At 43.1% G+C, this 18118-nt stretch overlaps 1 protein-coding gene across 6 annotated transcripts in view; it reads left to right on the forward strand.

Moving 5' to 3' along the window:
• The first annotated feature begins 6922 nt into the window (after nt 1–6922).
• The window catches only part of ANK2 (ankyrin 2), a 683028-nt gene continuing 671832 nt past the window's right edge, over nt 6923–18118 (forward strand). For 4 of the 6 annotated variants that reach the window (XM_063663998.1, XM_063664003.1, XM_063664006.1 and 1 more), the window contains exon 1: nt 6923–7438. In XM_063663998.1, the coding sequence (XP_063520068.1) occupies nt 7367–7438 (72 nt within the window). In that variant the 5' untranslated portion in view covers nt 6923–7366. The remainder of the gene's footprint in view (nt 7439–18118) is intronic. The other 2 variants (XM_063664038.1, XM_063664035.1) reach the window with 2 other exon arrangements.

Consider the following 18118-nt stretch of genomic DNA (forward strand, 5'->3'; position numbering starts at 1 on the left):
ATTTTAAATCTCTCATATTTTAGGCACTGTCACTCAGGGTGAAGTGCAGTGGCACGATCTCAGCTCACTGCAGCCTTGATCTCACCGGTTCAAGTGATCCTCCCACCTCAGCCTCCCAAGTAGCTGGGACGACAGGTGTGTGCCACACGCCTGGCTAATTTTTGTTTTTTGTTTTGTTTTTTTTTTAGACGGAGTCTCACTCTGTCACCCAGGCTGGAGTGCAGTGGCACGATCTCGGCTCACTGCAACCTCTGCTTCCTGGGTTCAAGCGATTCTCCTGCCTCAGCCTCCTGAGTAGCTGGGACTACAGGTGCTTGCCACTATGCCCGGCTAATTTTTGTTGTTGTTGTTGTTTTTGTTTGTTTGTTTGAGACAAAGTCTTGCACTGTCGCCTGGGCTGGAGTGCAATGGTGAGATCTTGGCTCACTGCAACCTCCACCTCTCAGGTTCAAGTGATTCTCCCGCCTCAGCCTCCTGAGTAGCTGAGATTACAGGCTCCTGTCACCACGCCCAGCTAATTTTCTGTATTTTTAGTAGAGACCTTGTGATCTGTCTGCCTTGGCCTCCCAAAGTGCTGAGATTACAGGCGTGAGCCATTGTGCCTGGCCCAATTTTTGTATTTTTAGTAGATGGGGTTTCACCATATTGGCCAGGCTGATCTCGAACTCCTGACCTTGTGATCTGCCCACCTTGGCCTCCCAAAGTGCTGGGATTACAGGTGCAAGCCGCCGTGCCCAGCCAATTTTTGTATTTTTTTGGAGAGATGAGGTTTTATCGTGTTGCCCAGGCTAGTCTTGAACTCCTGGCCTCAAGCAATTCACCTGCCTCAGCCTCCAAAGTACTGGGATTACAGATGTAAGCCACTGTGTCCGTCCCATTAGAGGATTTTAGGGAGAGATATGAAATGATTGGGTTTATATTTAGAGAAATTTTGAATGACCTGCTAAGAATAGGTGTTAGAGTTATAGGTAACTATTACAATAATCCAAGAAAGAGGGGACTGGTGGCTTGGACTTTTCTAAGCAGAGGTGTATGACTGGGAAATAGGTTCTGGGCATACTTTGAAGACTTGGTCAACAGAATTTGCTAATGGACTGGATGTGTGTATGAGAGAGAGTAGTCAAGGATGACTCCAAAGTTTTGGGGTGAGCACCTGGAAGGAGGCAGTTGCTATTTATTGGGATGGGGAAGGCTGCTAGAGGAGTAGTACATAGCTTTATACATGCTTAGTCTGAGATGCTTCCCAGATTCCCAGATATCTAGGTGGAGATGGAGAGCAGTCAGTTGGCAAAAGGGGAAGCTGCAGGGCCAGACATCTGATTTGGGAGTTGTCAGCTATAGATGCTATTTAAAATCATGGGAATGGCTGGGCACGGTGGCTCACGCCTGTAATCTGAGCACTTTGGGAGGCCGAGGTGGGCGGATCACCTGAGGTCGGGAGTTCGAGACCAGCCTGACCAACATGGAGAAACCCTGTCTTTACTAAAAATACAAAATTAGCCAAGCATGGTGGCACATGCCTGCAATCCCAGCTACTAGGGAGGCTGAGGCAGGAGAATAGCTTGAACCTGGGAGGCGGAGGCTGCGGTGAGCTGAGATCACGCCATTGCACTCCAGCCTGGGCAATAAGAGCAAAACTCTGTCTCAAAAAACAAAACAAAACAAAACAGACAAACAAACAAACAAAAAAATCATGGGAATATGTGGGATTAGCTGTGGAGTGAGCATAGACAGAGAAAAGGGGTCCAAGGGCTGGGATTATGGATTTTAAAAAAGCAGCCCATTAGGCAGAAGGAAAACCAAGACAGTGTGTGGAGTCCTGGAAGTCAAGTGAAGAAATTTATGTCAAATAAATTTTTTTTGAAGATAAGTCAGACAAGAACTGACCAAAATTGACCAAAGCAACAAAGACGGAACTGGAGGTCATTATGTTAAGTGAAACAAGCCAGACACAGAAAGACAAGTATTGCATGTTCCCTCCCATAAGTGGGTGCTTAAAAATGTGTATACATAAATGTAGAGAGTAGAATGGTAGACAATGGAGATTTTGAAGGGCGAGGGGGTAGGAGCGAGCTGGAGGATGAGAAGTTATTTAATGGGTACAATGTATGTTATTTGGGTGATGGATACCCTACCAGTCCTGAATTGACCATTATGCAATGTTTGCATGTAACAAAATTGCACATGTACCCTCATACATTTATCCAAATAAAAAAAAATCCAAAACAAAATAGACCAAAGTATATGACAACATGGATGTGAGTGGCAACCGTGACAAGAATAGTTTTGGTGAAATGGTAAGGAGTGAACCGGAAGGGAGTGGATTTAAGGCAGAAATAGCAAGTATAGACAACATTTCAGAAAAAGTTTTCTACACATGGAGCAGAAGCATGGAATTACAGAGGGACGGGGATGTATGCTTATGGGAACGAGCCAGTAGAGAGGGAAAATAGATGATACAGGGGAAAGTGGGAGCCAGAGGGAGAGAGGAGGGACAGTGCTTACAAGAATGACGTTCACAAGTAAATTTGAGGAGATCTGATCAAGTGCCCAAGTGGAGGGCTTGGCCTCTCATAAGAGCATGCACAATTCATTCATGGTAAGAAGATAAAAGGCATCATTCGGCATATGGGCAGATGAATATAATGGTGATGAAACTATGTGGAAGCTCTCTTTTCATTCCCTCTGTTTTCTTGGTGAAATAACAAGGTCATCAGTTGAGAATGAAGAATCCAGGCCAGGAGTGGTGGCTCATACCTATAATCCTAGCACTTTGGGAGGCCGAGGCAGGTCGACTGCTTGAGGTCAGGAGTTCAAGACCAGCCTGGCCAACATGGTGAACCCCTATCTCTACTAAAAATACAAAAATTAGCCAGGCGTGGTCACGTGCACCTGGGATCCCAGCTACTCCAGAGGCTGAGGCATGAGAATTACTTGAACCCAGGAGGTGGAGGCTGCAGTGAGTCTAGATTGCTCCACTGCACTTCAGTCTGGGCGACAGAGTGAGACCCTGTCTCAAAAAAGAAAAAAAAAATTCAGGGGCAGCACTGGAAGTTTGAGGAGAGAGTTGTTAATGTGTTAATGATTGTCTTAGAAAGTGGGAGAATGAATTTATTAAGGAAATATGAAGGATTACCACACGCCAACAAGGGCCCACTTGAAATTAGTGTCCAGCAACACTGAGACCTCTCAGCATTTTTCTCCAGGTATACATTGCATGGGCGCAGGCTTAGAGTAGATGGAAAAACGGATATAATTGAGATTTCATTTTGCCAGGTGAGTATGGCAGAGGGAGAAAGAGGCAAGTTGAAGTACATACAAGGCAGTGGTTGTAATAATATAATAGTGGTTCATGGAATCCAAATTGAGTTAGGAGGAGGATGGGGACGTGCAATGGAGTAGGGATAGTGTGAAGATAGTAGGGCTGCATGGTTGGAGGTATTAGTGGGATTACAGAATTATTGGAGATAGGGTAGTATAGGAAGTCAGTTGGAAAGAAAGTAAGTGATGACCAGAGAATGGAATGCTTGATAGTGTGGTCATAGAGAGGGGACAAATATCAATAATGAAAAACCCTAGGGTATGAACATGGGAGTAGACAGTGGATATCTGGGGTGGTGTGGAGGTCAAGTCATTGCAGGTTAACAGGGGCATTGCCTAATTGTCTATGTGGATTTATTTTATTTTATTTTATTTTTAAGATGGAGTCTCACGCTCTCACCCAGGCTGGAGTGCAGCAGCATAATCTTGGCTCACTGCAACCTCCACCTCCCGGGCTCAAGCCACTTTCCTGCCTCAGCCTCTCGAGTAGCTAAGATTACAGGCACGCATCACCATGCCAGGCTAATTTTTGTATTTTTAGTTGAGACGGGGTTTTACCATGTTGGCTGGGCTGGTCTTGAACTCCTGACGTCAAATCATTCACCTGCCTTGGCCTCCCAAAGTGCTGAGATTGCAGGTGTGAGCCATTGCACCCGGCCTATGTCGATTTTTAAAAACTTGATAAGAATTATGACAGGGATATTGCTGAAGAAAAAGAAAGTAAGGTTTTTAAGGTCTTAAGGAAATGTAAGTGTCTGTAACAAAGAGAAGTTGTGGTGGTCTAGCATGATTTTCAAAGCAGTTGGATTTTTTAGGGGAAGAGGTAGGGAGAAGAGTCTAGACGTAGCAGTTATAAGCAAAGATGAAGCTCATCCCAGGGTCTGAGAGAGAAGGAGGCCTATTGGAAGATAAACAGCCACCACCCAAGAGGGCTTCAGAGACCACTACAGTAGTCTCCATTTTGCATAGTTTCCTGGTAAACCCAAAAGATGCCTTTCCTGGAGCACTCTTCACTGTTGTGGCAAGCGACAAGTGAGACTGAGACTTGAGTCATACCTCAACAAGCCAAGGAATGCCAAAGTTTTCCAGCAAACCACCAGAAGCTAAGGAAAAAGCATAGAACAGATTCTCCCTCAAAGTCCTCAGAAGGAACCAACCCTATTGTAATCCTTGATCTTGGACTTCTGGCCTCCAGAACTATAAAAGTAAAAATTGAAATATTGGCCAGGCACAGTGACTCATGCCTGTAATCCTAGCACTTTGGGAGGCCAAGGTGGGCGGATGGCTTGAGCCCAAGAGTTTGAGATCAGCCTGGGCAACATGGCGAAACCCCATCTTTACAAAAAATACAAAAATTAGCTGGGCATGGTGGTGTGTGCTTGTGGTCCCAGCTTCTTGGGGGACTGAGACAAGAGAATCGCTTGAGTCCAGCAGGTCGAGGCTGCAGAGAGCCTAGATCTTGCCACTGCACTCCAGTCTGGGTGATGCAGTGAGACACTTAAAAAAAAAAAAAAGAAAGCAAAAGGAAGAAAAAAGAAGATACTTTCCTACTTATAATATTGCATTATATCTCTACCCGTATCTATCAATCTCAACATCTGTCTCTATATCAACCTATTATCTATTTAAAATGTTATTCTTTTATTGTTATGTTCATTTTTTCATTGATTTGGATTATGTACCCCAGGACAGGAGAGATTGAAGACCATAAATTTAGATTTCTGTGTGCCCACTTATGATACAGAGCACTCAGGAGCCATAGCAGTATTATCAGTACTTACTTGCCTCACTAAGTTTTTCTTGATTTTCTGATATGACATAAAGGTTTTCTTTTTTAACCACCTTTATCTTCAGTCTCCTGTTTTTAGGTAGATATCATTACATAATATCTATGTAATATATCATTACATAATATTACATAATAATGTAGTAATGACTACAGTATTGAGTATTTACATTGAGCATTTACAATGTCTATGTACATTATCTCATTTGCTATTCACAATGATCCTACAAAGTAAGTAATATTATTGCCCTTTCACAGGTAAGGAAACTAAAGTATAGAATTTTTTTTTTTTTTTTTTTAGACGATGTCTCACTCTGTTGCCAGGCTGGAATGCAGTGGTGTAATCCCGGCTCACTGCAACCTTCGCCTGCCGGGGTTCAAGCGATTCTCCTGCCTCAGCCCCCTGAGTAGCTGAGATTACAGGCACGCGCCACCACGCCCGGCTAATTTTTGTATTTTTAGTAGAGGTGGGGTTTCACCATGTTGGCCAGGATGGTCTTGATCTCTTGACCTTGTGATCCACCCGCCTTGGCCTCCCAAAGTGCTGGGATTACAGGAGTGAGCCACCGCGCCTGGGAGCTAGCTTTCTTTTTTTTTTCTTCTTTTCTTTCCTTTTCTTTTCTCTTCTTTTCTTTTTCTTTTCTTTCTTTTTTTCTTTCTCTTTCTTTCTCTCTTTCTCTCTCTCTCTCTCTTTCTTTTTAACATTTGGAGGTCAAGCCAAAGGAGGACTGAGAATTGATCCTTAGATTTCGCAGCATGGAGGTCATTGGGAACCTTGCCAGGAGAAAGTTTGGTGACGTAGGTGGAGGAAAGCCTGAATGGACTACGTTCAATAGAGAACGTGAAGAGAGGAACAGGAGATACTGAAACTTTGTAAAGACTCTTGCTGAAAGGAGATGTACAGAACTGGAACACTAGCTGAGGGAAGGGAGGCTGAAGTAAAGGAAAGTTTTGCTTTGTTTTGTTTTTGAAGGTAGGTGTATATTTCTACGGAAATCTATAGGAAAGGAAAATTTATGATGCCTGAGAAAGGGAACAATCTCAGGAAGGTCATTTTATCTGTAAAAAGCCATAATTCCACCTCAATAGGACAGCTGAGCCAATGAAGAAAGACAGTAATCAGGTTTGTAAGGTGGTTTGCATATCCATGGAAGCTCTATACCCCTGGGAAACAGTGAGGCAAACAAGGTCGGCCCCTGTGCGGGATTTATGACTCCTGCCGTAGCCCTTGCGCAAAGGTCTGCAAAACATGGTCCGTCTTCTAAGTTCTTCACAGAGCTACAAAAGAGGTGCTCTCTGCCTTGGTGAGGGATGGGGCCAAGTCCCTACCCTGGACGGTAGCTGGAAGATGCTTTCTCACAGTGAGGAAGGTGGGAAGGGAAGAGGCTGGATCTCGAGGGAGGGGGAAACGCCCAAAGCATGAAGGACACACCGTTTGGGACACTTCATCCATCAGCCCACATCAGACAGGGGTTGAGGTCCCGGTGGCATTTCACACCACGTTCACTCCGTAAATGAATTCCCCCTTATCAATAGGGAGTAGTTGGCAGAACAAAGAATGTGTGCGCGTGGAGGCTAGAGTGGGTGGGTGCCTTAGCACAACGCCAGCGGAGAGTGAGTGCGGATAGGAAATGTGTGTATGGCATGAATGGAAAGAGCCGAGAGTGAGTGTGGAGATGGGCAGGGAAGAGCTGGACGCGCCCCAACAGCCAGGGGCCTCCCGAGGGAACGTCCGCCAGTGATGCGGGAGCGCCCGCGGAGGAGCCTCCTTCTCCCCACCCACCTCCCGAACTCCGGCAGTCAGTGGTGCATATAGACATATTTCTGGGAGCTGTCCATGAGCTCATCGCTCTCCTGGCGATAGCGGCAGCGGCTAGGGAAGCAGCCTCCTTTCTCCCGGCGCCGCCGCTAGAATAAGCCCGGCAGCTCGCACTTTCAGACCACACGCGCCGGGCGCGGCGCTGGGAAGGGGCAGCTGCCTGCCCAGCCCCGCGGCCAAGGTCGCGTCCGACCCCGGCCCGCCGCGGCCCCGAGTCCGCCGGCCGGGATGTAGGTGGCGCGGGAAGGGACTTCTGCTGGGCAAGCAGAGGGCACAGCCGCCCCTTCCACTCTGCGGCGCAGGAGCCGGGGCGGGTCCGCGGGGCGCGGCGGCTGCGGAGACTCCGGGCGGGCGCGGGCCGCAGGCCCGACGCGGAGGAGACCGAGGAGACGCGGGAGACCCGGGCGTGACAGGAGGAAGAAACCCGGAGCCGCAGGAAGATGGCTTCTCCCACCTCCCCGGCCCCGGAAGGCGGGGCCTCCACCCCGCCGAACCCGCCGCGGATTCGTCAGGTGGGTGCACAAAGTGCGGGAGGGGCGCCGGCACCCCATTGTCCTCGCGTCCCCCAAGGGCGGGGACCTCAACCCTAATGCAGCGGCTCCCCAAGGAGCGGGGCCGACAGGAGCCGACTTGGCTACATCGCCCGGCCCAGGACCATTCTCTAAACCTCTTTTCTCAGTCTCACTTCACACACACACACACATACAGACACACACACAGATAGCCCTAGAAAAATACACGTCTTCCAAAACCAGACGTGTAACTTCTGAACGCACGCACACTCACACACACGCACCCCGCAAACTCATCCCTCCCACCCGGCAAAGAGGCACACACCCAGCTGTCACATGACCTACTGCAGAGCTATACCGTTAGAAGAAACCAGGGTGCCCCTGGGGGAAAGGTACCCCAGACCCAAACTCCCCGAGGACCTTGAGAAGGATTGCTGGAAGCATTTACTTCCACCCATAGGAGAGCAGGAACCTCATCTAGAGGTTACTCACCATTTCTCAACTTTCGGGCAAAGCTTCACCCAACAACTGCAGCCCTGTATCCTGCATTAGCCATGTAGTACAGAAAACATGTGTTTCTGTTCTCTCCCCGTCTGTAGAGACACAAACAGCTTCCCCCAACACTGCAAGGAGGAATGCACGTTTCTTTGACTGTTTGAATAAGCCCTGTTTTCTGTTTGTATGGTAATATTAAAACAAGGGAGTACTCCATCTGGTTGTGATCTGTGATTTGGTATCTAGATTTTTTTCCCCCCGGCTACCATTGCCAGGAACTATAGCAGTAGCACTTTAGGTTATCACAGTAGTAGCGATTGTGCACTTGCTGTGTTCATGGTAGTGTATGAGTGTGAGAATATGATCCATTGACTGCAAATAGGAAACCTCTTTACCGAAGAGAATTGGATTCCTATTTAGAAATAGGGCTAAAATTGATTGATGAATACTATCCGTGCAGGAAAATAATGCCCAACAGAATGGTCTTTCTCCCTGGTAGTGTGGAAATTTTGAAAAATAAAGGAGACTTCAGGATTTATGAAAACGTGACAGTAAAATTGATTGATGCCTAACAAGGTCTTTGCCACGTTTGAATTTTAATATGTGTAGGTAGTGTTATATTAGGGACAACCTTTGTTTATGGGCATTTTTTAATGCAATGACTAAAAAGTAGTGTGTACAGTTTTTGTGGCAATCTGCGTCCCAAAGAAATTGTTAGGGTTTTAAATCCTTATAGAATCTAGGACTCTAATTTTATGACAATGCATTTTTAATTGCACTTGGAGCTATTCTTTTTTTTATTATTTTCTGGAAGAATTGTGATAGCAGATATCATTAAATCTGTATTTGTGATTGTTATGCATTCAAGAATGAAGGTGAAATTATTGTTATTTGCAATATAAATCATATTTTAAGCAAAAAATTATTTTTATATTTGGCTAAATATATATGTATGCACACATACCTAAACATTGAGGAAGTAAAATTTGTTAATTTATTAATAAACAGAATATGTGCACTCAAACATTTCTATGAAATCTTATTCTGTAAAGCACTTTTATTGATCTAGCAAATAATACGTATGAAAATAGTTATAGAAAAAATGTGCATGGAAGGTCATTGTTATTTTGCAGACTAGACACTCTATTTAGAGAAGCTCATAATTAAAAGCTGTGTAAAATGACATAGTGCTGCAACATTCAAGTTATTTACTGGTGTCCTCTGTTCAGGCTTTCATTTATATGACCTTACAGTAGCACTGTTTTAGTGATTGGTGCATTAATTTGCATAGGATGTAGAAATAGGTTGCTGGAATTATTAGTCCTTCCAGTCTACCTGATTCATCCAGTCAGGTGGAACAGAAGTACTGACAACCTCTGGCTGCAGAATCACCATTTGCCTGAAAGTGATTTTGAGCAAATTAGAAATAGAAAAACGGAAGGGATAACCGTGTTGTTCTACTAAGTGGTGAAATGTTTTAGGCCCCATTCCCATTGTATTTACACTGTGTCACTGTTTCCTGGACATATTTTTCCATGTTCATTAATAATTCTTTTTCAAATCAATTCTGGATTGAATTGGAATTAAATTAAAATTGGAATTGTTTTACTCTTTCTGAACCATGTAAAAATTCAGAAAAAGTGTAATTGAGAAAAGCACAGAAGTCCAAAGGAGTAAAGATTTTAATGTGGATTTTTGCAACAAATCTGTTGGTCATACTGTTAATTATATAATGGAAATTTAGAAATTAAAATATTTTAGGAAAGCTTTTGGTGAATATAAACATAGCTGGCAAATTAGTATATTTAACTACTAATTTCAATGCAGCTATGCTGTGTGGGGATTCATTTATTCAACAGACATTTATTCAGCATAAAGTAATGTTTCATGTTCTAAAGATAATGAAATGGACAAAAACCCTACCCATTAGCAGGTATAGGTATTTGAAGCATCAAACTATTTAAAATTTGAATTACTTATAGGGTCCTTTCCACGTTATTTAGACAAAATAGTTATTTATCAACTTTTCGTTTTGATCACTCCTCTAATAATGAGCCTAAATAATACCTAATTTGTATGTACCTAAAATGTCACTGTAGGATTGAATTCGTTTGCATTTATTTGCTATATTTCTGTTCTCATTAATTATTTCATATATTATTAGAATTACATATCACAAGCTATATATGTTATTTTTTACAACTTCATATTTTGAACAGATTTTTTTAAAGCTTTTGGAAAATGCTGATGTAGCGTGAAATATCTAACGTGGTCCAGTACCTTCACACAGTGTACTTAAAATCTAGGTTTCCAAAAATGAGAAGGACAAGGGAAAATGACCTTTAAGTTCATTCTGCTAAGGGAGAGATAACTTTATCAATACGCCATCTTTTCAGGCTTCTTAGGCATTAGGTATTTCCCTTTTTTTCTTCTTCTTGTAAGAAAAGGGGTATCTTTTCTGTATTTTATATACAGGATAAATAAGTTACAGAAGTTTCACCTACTTTTTCCAACTCGTAAGTCAAATTAGTTATGAAAATAGAAAGACAGATTTCGTGGACATCAGCCCATGTTTATTCTTCATTCATTTTCTAACTTTGTAAAAGAAAAGATGAAGAAATGGTTGTTTTGCAATAGTTTGTCTGTATATGTCATATACATTAAAGGACCCATATGACTCTTATGGCCATTTCCAGAGAATTTAAATCAAAGCTAAATGAGTACTTACTGAGATTATGACGTATAAGATATATTGAAGGCCGGGATGGTGGCTAATGCCTGTAATCCCAGCACTTTGGGAGGCTGAGATGGGAGTATCACCTGAGATTCGGAGTTCGAGACCAGCCTGGCCAACATGGTGAAACCTGGCCTCTACTAAAAATACAAAAATTAGCTGGGTGTGGTGGCAGGCACCTGTAATCCCAGATACTCAGGAGGTTGAGACAGAAGAATTGCTTGAACCCAGGAGGCAGAGGTTGCAGTGAGCTGAGATTGAGCCACTGCAGTCCAGCCTGGGTGACAGAGCAAAACAGTCTCAAAAAAGAAAAAAAGAAAAGATATGGTGATAGCATCTATCTGGACCTTACCATCTTTCTGACAAACTCTGATGGGTGTTATCATGGCACTGATTGCTGTGAGACTTGGAAGAGCTGTAAGACCGTCTATCATTGGTGCCAGAAAACTTCAGTGTCATTCTCTTGTTTCTTCATCAATCCTTCCCCGTGGTCTCTGGGTATTGGTGTCATATCATTTATGGCACCAAACTAGTGTTCCTTCATTCTTTGCTGTGGAAACGTTGAGACCTCCCATGTGGTAATACTGAAATATTTACAGTGAGCCAAGCATGGTGCTGAGCGAGGCATAGTTTTCACAACAATCCTGTGAAGGAGATATTATTCCCATTTTCTAGACAAGAGAACGTGGGTTTAGAGAAACTGAGCTACCTACTCAAGTTCATAGCTAGGAAATTGGAACTTAGGGATTTAAAATGTGGTCTTAATGATGCCTTACTTTGCAATCACTGTTACTTACTGTCTTCTTCTAATTTTCAGGGCTTGTGACTATTAAAGAACTCCTCTGTTACTCCTAGCTATCTATAATTATTCTCATGGAGTTCTGTTTTGAGTTACTTGGATTTAACTATAGTATTTACAGTAGAGTTGAAGTAATTTTCATTACTCAAATCCATCAGGAGAATAGCTTGGGCCGGGCCAGGTGGCTCACGCCTGTAATCTCAGCACTTTGAGAGACTGAAGCAAGCGGATTGCCCGAGGTCAGGAGTTCAAGACTGGCCTGGTCAACATGGTGAAACCTCATCTCTACTATGAATCCAAAAAAATTAGCTGGGCTTGGTGGCGGGCGCCTGCAATCCCAGCTACCTGGGAGGCTGAGGCAGGAGAATAGCTTGGACTCAGGAGGTGGAGGTTGCAGTGAGCTGAGATTGTGCCACTGCACTCCAGCCTGGATGACAGAGCAAGACTCCATCTCAAAAAAAAAAAAAAAAAAAAAAAATGCTTGAATTCCATTTTCACTTCTGTGTTATCTAAAAACATTTTTCCAGCATCGTGGTTGCTGAGAGGAGAGACTAAAGCTTTCAGTTACCTTTTGCCTCCACTGGGAGCTCCTCAATTATTTCTGCTGTTTCTATGATGGTCCTGAGAAAAATATTTCTGAGAATGAATGGGTTAATGGAGAATCTTTTTGAACAGGTGTTTTATATATATATATATATACATATATATATGCTTACATTTTTTTATTTATTTATTTGTTTATTTATTTATTTATTTATTTATTTATTATTATAAATAGAGGTGATATTTCACTATGTTGTCCAGGCTGGTCTCAAACTCGTCAGCTCAAGTGATCCTTCTGCCTCAGCCTCCCAAAGTGCTAGGATTACAGGTGTGAGCCACTGCGCCTGGCCAGGCTTACATTTTTAAAGGATTTTTCATTCTTTTTTTTTTTTTCTCTTAAGAGTTGGGGTCACCAGGCACAGTGGCTCACGCCTGTAATCCTAGCACACTGTCTCAAAAAAAAAAGTCGGGGTCTCTCTGTACTGCCCAGGCTATGGGCAGTGCAGTGAGGTGCAGTGGTTATTCACAGGTGCAGTCGTTCTGCATTATAGCCTCAAAGGCCTGGGCTCAGGAATTTGCGACCAGCCTGGGCAACATGGCAAAACCCCATCTTTACAAAAAATACAAAAATTAGCTGGGTGTGGTCATGTGTACCTGTACTCCCAGCTACTTGGGAAGCTGAGGCGGGATAATTGCTTGAGCCGGGGAGTTCAAGATTGCAGTGAGCTGTAATCATGCCACTGCACTCCAGCCTGCACGACAGTGCGACCCTCTCTAAGAAAAACACAACAGGCCGGGCGTGGAGGCTCACACCTGTAATCCCAGAAATTTGGGAGGCCGAGGCATGTGGGTCACCTGATGTCAGGAGTTTGAGACCAGCCTGACTAACATGGTGAAACCCTGTCTCTACTAAAAATACAAAAAAAATTAGCCGGGTGTAGTGGTGGGCACCTGTAATCCCAGCTACTTGGGAGGCTGAGGCAGGAGAATTGCTTGAACCCGGGAGACGGAGGTTGCAGTGAGCCGAGATCATGCCATTGCACTCCACCCTGGGCAACAGAGTGAGACTCTGTCTCAAAACAATAAAATAAAATAAAAATAAAAATAAAAAATAAAATTAAAAAAAGAAAGAAAAAAGAAAAGCACAACAAACAAATGCCTGGGTTCAAGCAATCCTCCTGCCTTAGCTACTCGGGTAGCTGGACTACAAGCCTGTGTCACTGCACCTGGCAGTTTCTTCTATTATTAATTGCATTCTTTGTATATTTTTGTCAGGATGTTACATACATACACACACACACACACACACATATTTATTTTTATTTATTTATTTATTTATTTTTGAGACAGAATCTCACTTCGTCCCCTAGGCTGGAGTGCAGTGGCGCAGTCTCGGCTCACTGAAACCTCTGCCTCTCGGGTTCAAGCTATTCTGCCTCAGACTCCCGAGTAGCTGGGACTACAGGCATGTGCCACCATGCCTGACTAATTTTTGTATTTTTGGTAGAGATGGAGTTTCACTATGTTGGCCAGGCTGGTCTTGAACTGCTAACCTCAGGTAATCCACCTGCCTTGGCCTCCCAAAGTGCTGGGATTACAGGTGTGAGCTACTGCACCCAGCCAAGATGTTTCCCGGGTTCACGCCATTCTCCTGCCTCAGCCTCCCGAGTGGCTAGGACTACAGGCACCCGCCACCATGCCCAGCTAATTTTTTGTATATTTAGTAGAGACGGGGTTTCACCGTGTTAGCCAGGATGGTCTCGATCTTCTGACCTCATGATCCGCCCGCCTTGGCCTCCCAAAGTGCTGGGATTACAGGCATGAGCCACCACACCCGGCCAAGATGTTATATTTTTAATTTTTATTTTATAAAAAGTATTTGAGTTACAGTACAGGAAAATTTATTTTAGACAGTGAAGGGATGACAGTCACAGGCAATAAATAAATATAGTTATGTATTGACATTATTAATTTAGGTTTTTAAATTTTGTTTTTTAATTTACATATAGTAAAATTCACTTTTTATATAGTTTAATGAGTATTGACAAATACTTAAGAGTCATGTAACCATCACCACAATCTAGGTAGAGAATAGTTCTATCTCCCTGAAAATTTCCCTCATGCTAATCCTACTGTAGTCAAACAAAGGCTCCTCCTACCTTCAATTCCTGGTAGCCACTGATCTGTTCTCTGTCCGTATAGTTTTGCCTTTCCAAGAATGTCAGATAAATGAAATTACCTAGAGTAAAACCATTTAAAATTGATTTTTTTCAATCAGCATAGTGCCTGTAAACAGGTCCCTCTAAGTATCTTGCATGTGTAAACATTTTGTTCCTTTTTATTGCTGAGTAGTATTCCATCGTATGGGTGCACCACTGCCCAGCCATTCACCAGATGAAGAACATTTGGGTTGTTTCCAGGTTGGGGCAGTGATGAATGAAGTTGCTCTATAAAACACTTTGGAAGGCCGAGGTGGGCAGATCACCGGAGGTTGGGCGTTCGAGAGCAGCCTGACCAACATGGAGAAACCCTGTCTCTACTAAAAATACAAAATTAGCTGGGCGTGGTGGCGCATGCCTGTAATCTAGCTACTCGGGAAGCAGAGGCAGGAGAATCGCTTGAACCCCGGAGGCGGAGGTTGCGGTGAGCCGAGATCGCGCCATTGCACTCTAGCCTGGGCAACAAGAGTGAAACACCGTCTCAAAAACCAACAAAAAAAATTTGTGTGGATTTTTTGTGTGAAGCTTGTTTTTATTTCTCTTGGGTGTGCACCTAGGAATATAAATTTTGGATTATATAGTAAGTATATGTTTAACTTAATAAGAAACTGTCCCGAGGCGGGCAGATCACGAGGTCAGGAGATCGAGACCATCCTGGCTAACACAGTGAAACCCCGTCTCTACCAAAAATGCAAAAAAATTAGCCGGGCGTGGTGGCGGGTACCTGTAGTCCCAGCTACTAGGGAGGCTGAGGCAGGGGAATGGCGTGAACCCAGGAGGCAGAGCTTGCAGTGAGCCAAGATTGTGCCACTGCACTCCAGCCTGGGCGACAGAGCGAGACTCCGTCTCAAAAAAAAAAGAAACTGTCAAACTATTTTCCAATGTGACTGTGTTGCTGCTTTTACGTTCCTTCTGACAATGAATTAGAGTTCTTATTGCTCTGCATCCTTGTCAACATTTGATGTTAGCATTTTTTTGTTTTAGTCATTCTAATAAGGGTGTAGAGACACTTCTTTGTGGATTTAATTTGTATTTCCCTAATGACTAATGATGTTGAACACTTTTTATGTGCTTATTTGACATCCTTATGTTTTCTTTACTTTTTTTTTTTTTTTTTTGAGATGGAGTCTTGCTCTGTTGCCCAGGCTGGAGGGCAGTGGTGGGATCTTGGCCCACTGCCATCTCCACCTCCTGGGCTCAAGCAATCCTTCTGCCTCAGCCTCCCAAGTAGCTGGGACCAGAGGCACACGCCACCATGCCCGGCTAATTTTTGTATTTTTAGTAGAGATGGGGTTTTGTCATGTTGGCCAGGCTGATCTTGAACTCCTGGCCTTGAGCAATCTACCCACCTTGGCCTCCCAAAGTGCTGGGATTACAGGCGTGAGCCACCGCACCCAGCCTTAAAACATTATTTGTACAATTTCCCATTTAAACATCATATGAAGCTACAAGACAAGTACTCATTTCTAGAAGGAAGGCTGTTTATGAAAGTGAACTGCATACAATAAAACTGTATCAAAAAATCAAATGAAAAAAGACAAAATAATATGTCACATCTCACACCCTACTTGATGAATACAGAGAGTTCCCAGAGGCTTTAAAAAAACAATTTCTAAATCAGCTACGTTGAATATGAGCAATCAGATGAGAAATAAATAGGGACTTTAAGCTTCATTCACTACAAGGTTTGGAGACGTTTAGCATTTTATGTTTTTATAAGGGGTTATTATATGGGTAGATTATGGTATATTAAGGAGCTAATTATCTGTTTCTAGTGACACGTATAGCCTTGAGTTCACTAGCCTGTAAACCTAGCTTTTATTGCAAGGATATATAAATAGTTTCAATTATCAATTGCTACATAACAAACCCCATCAAACATAGTGGCTTCAAACAACAATAATCATGTGTTTTACTCATTAATCTGCAATTGGGTAGGGCTTGGTGAGGATATGAGGAATCAGCTGGGGTGACTAGAAGGCTGGAGGTGACTCCATGACTGGAGCAATAATCATCTAAGATTTGCTCAGTCACACATCTGGTGACCAATACTACCTGAGCGTGTCGGCTAGAACACCTATATAAGTCCTCTCTCTGTGGATCTTGGCTTCCTTGCAGCACGGTGATTGGGTTCCAACAGTAAAAGTCCCAAGAAATTGTGGCAGAAGTAAAAGGCATCTTTAAGACCTAGCCTTAGAAATCACAGGTTTCTTTTGTCATACTCTTGGTGAGGCAGTCTCATGGGTTCACCTAGATTCAGTGGTAGGGGACGTACATCCCACTATTCCTGGGAGGGATGGATATTAACATCGTATTGTAAAAATAGCATGTGGGAGGGATATTGGCCACCTTTGAAAATATGATCTACCACAGAGGGAGAACTAGGTTAACACAAATAAGCTGGTATCAGACAAGACTTAGCACGTTATTTTTGTCATCGGATCAGGAGGTAACACAGATGTGATAAGAACTAGTTACAAACATTACACAGGAAATATTTCCTCACTTAAATCTTCGTAAATCACTATATGCAAATGCTATAGTTTTGCTGTTTACCTTCCTTTTGATTGTTCAGTTGCCTTGTACTCGGGCTCTGTGCTTTGAGTTTGGAGAGTGTTATACAGTACCACCCTTAGACACAAGCTCTAAGCTCTAGAACTTCTCACTCTGGGCTCCTTCCAACCACACTTTTTCCTACTGAATGAGGAGGGCATGAGACCAGGAGACTTGCTCACATAGGGCCTGCACTTTCTCTTTGCAGCTATGGGAGGTGGAGGTTTTAGTGAGCCGAGATTGCGCCACTGCACTACAGCCTGGGCAACAGAGCGAGACTCCCATCTCAAAATAAATAAATGAATAAATAAACAATAAAATGTACAAAATACATTTTGCTTGATACCTGGCAGTTGGTTTATACTAAATGATTTTAACTATTGTTGTTATATGATAAATGCACAATAAATGTCAGCCTCTTCCCTTCCCCAAGGACAGCACTACAAGGAAGGACAGCCATTTGCCTGAGGATTAGACACAGAAGTCAGAAATGAGGCTTGCACAGCCCCTCTAGTTCCTATCTGAGTAACTCTGAGTAAATTATATAATCTCGCTAAACTTTAGTTTTATAATGTATTAAATGGCAATAACCATAATTCCATCTCACAGGTCCATTATTATTATTTTTTTCTTTTTTATATATAGAGACAGGGTCTTGCTATGTTGACCAGGCTGGTCTCGAACTTCTGTCCTCAAGCAGTCCCTCCAACCTTGGCCTTCCAAAGTGCTGGGATTACAGGTGTAAACCACCACACTGGGCCTCATTGGTCCATCATTAATCTCTAATGGTATAATGTTAGTGTAAGTGCTTTCAAAATGATAAAATATTATAGATGTATATGCTATTGTGAAAAAATATGTAATTTTGATTTCAATTGTTTATATCGTAAGCCTTCTGGTTAACTAAATGTCCCTTATTCTAATAGTTTTTTTGGTAGAGATGGGGTCCTCCTATATTGCCCAGGCCGGAGTGCAGCAATGATTCATAGGCATGATCATAGCGCACCACAACCTTGAACTCCTGGGCTCAAGCGATCCTCCTGCCTCAGCCTTCTGAGTAAATGGTACTATAGGCTTACAGCACTGCACCTGGCCTCTAATAATCTGTAAACATAATTTTATTGTACTTTTTTTTAATTGAAGAAGTTATAGAAGAATGTTGTAATAACATCACATATTTATAGATGGATATGTGGGAAAAGTAAACCTTACTCCAAAACAAAACACGGCAATCCCCCCTCCCCATTTTGTTTACAAAAATGGGAGCCTACTATCCACATTGCTTTTACATCATGCCTTTTTAATAATAATTTATTTTGGTAGGCCAGGCACGGTGG

The sequence above is a fragment of the Pongo pygmaeus genome, chromosome 3, assembly GCF_028885625.2.
Source record: "Pongo pygmaeus isolate AG05252 chromosome 3, NHGRI_mPonPyg2-v2.0_pri, whole genome shotgun sequence".
Lineage (NCBI taxonomy): Eukaryota > Metazoa > Chordata > Mammalia > Primates > Hominidae > Pongo > Pongo pygmaeus.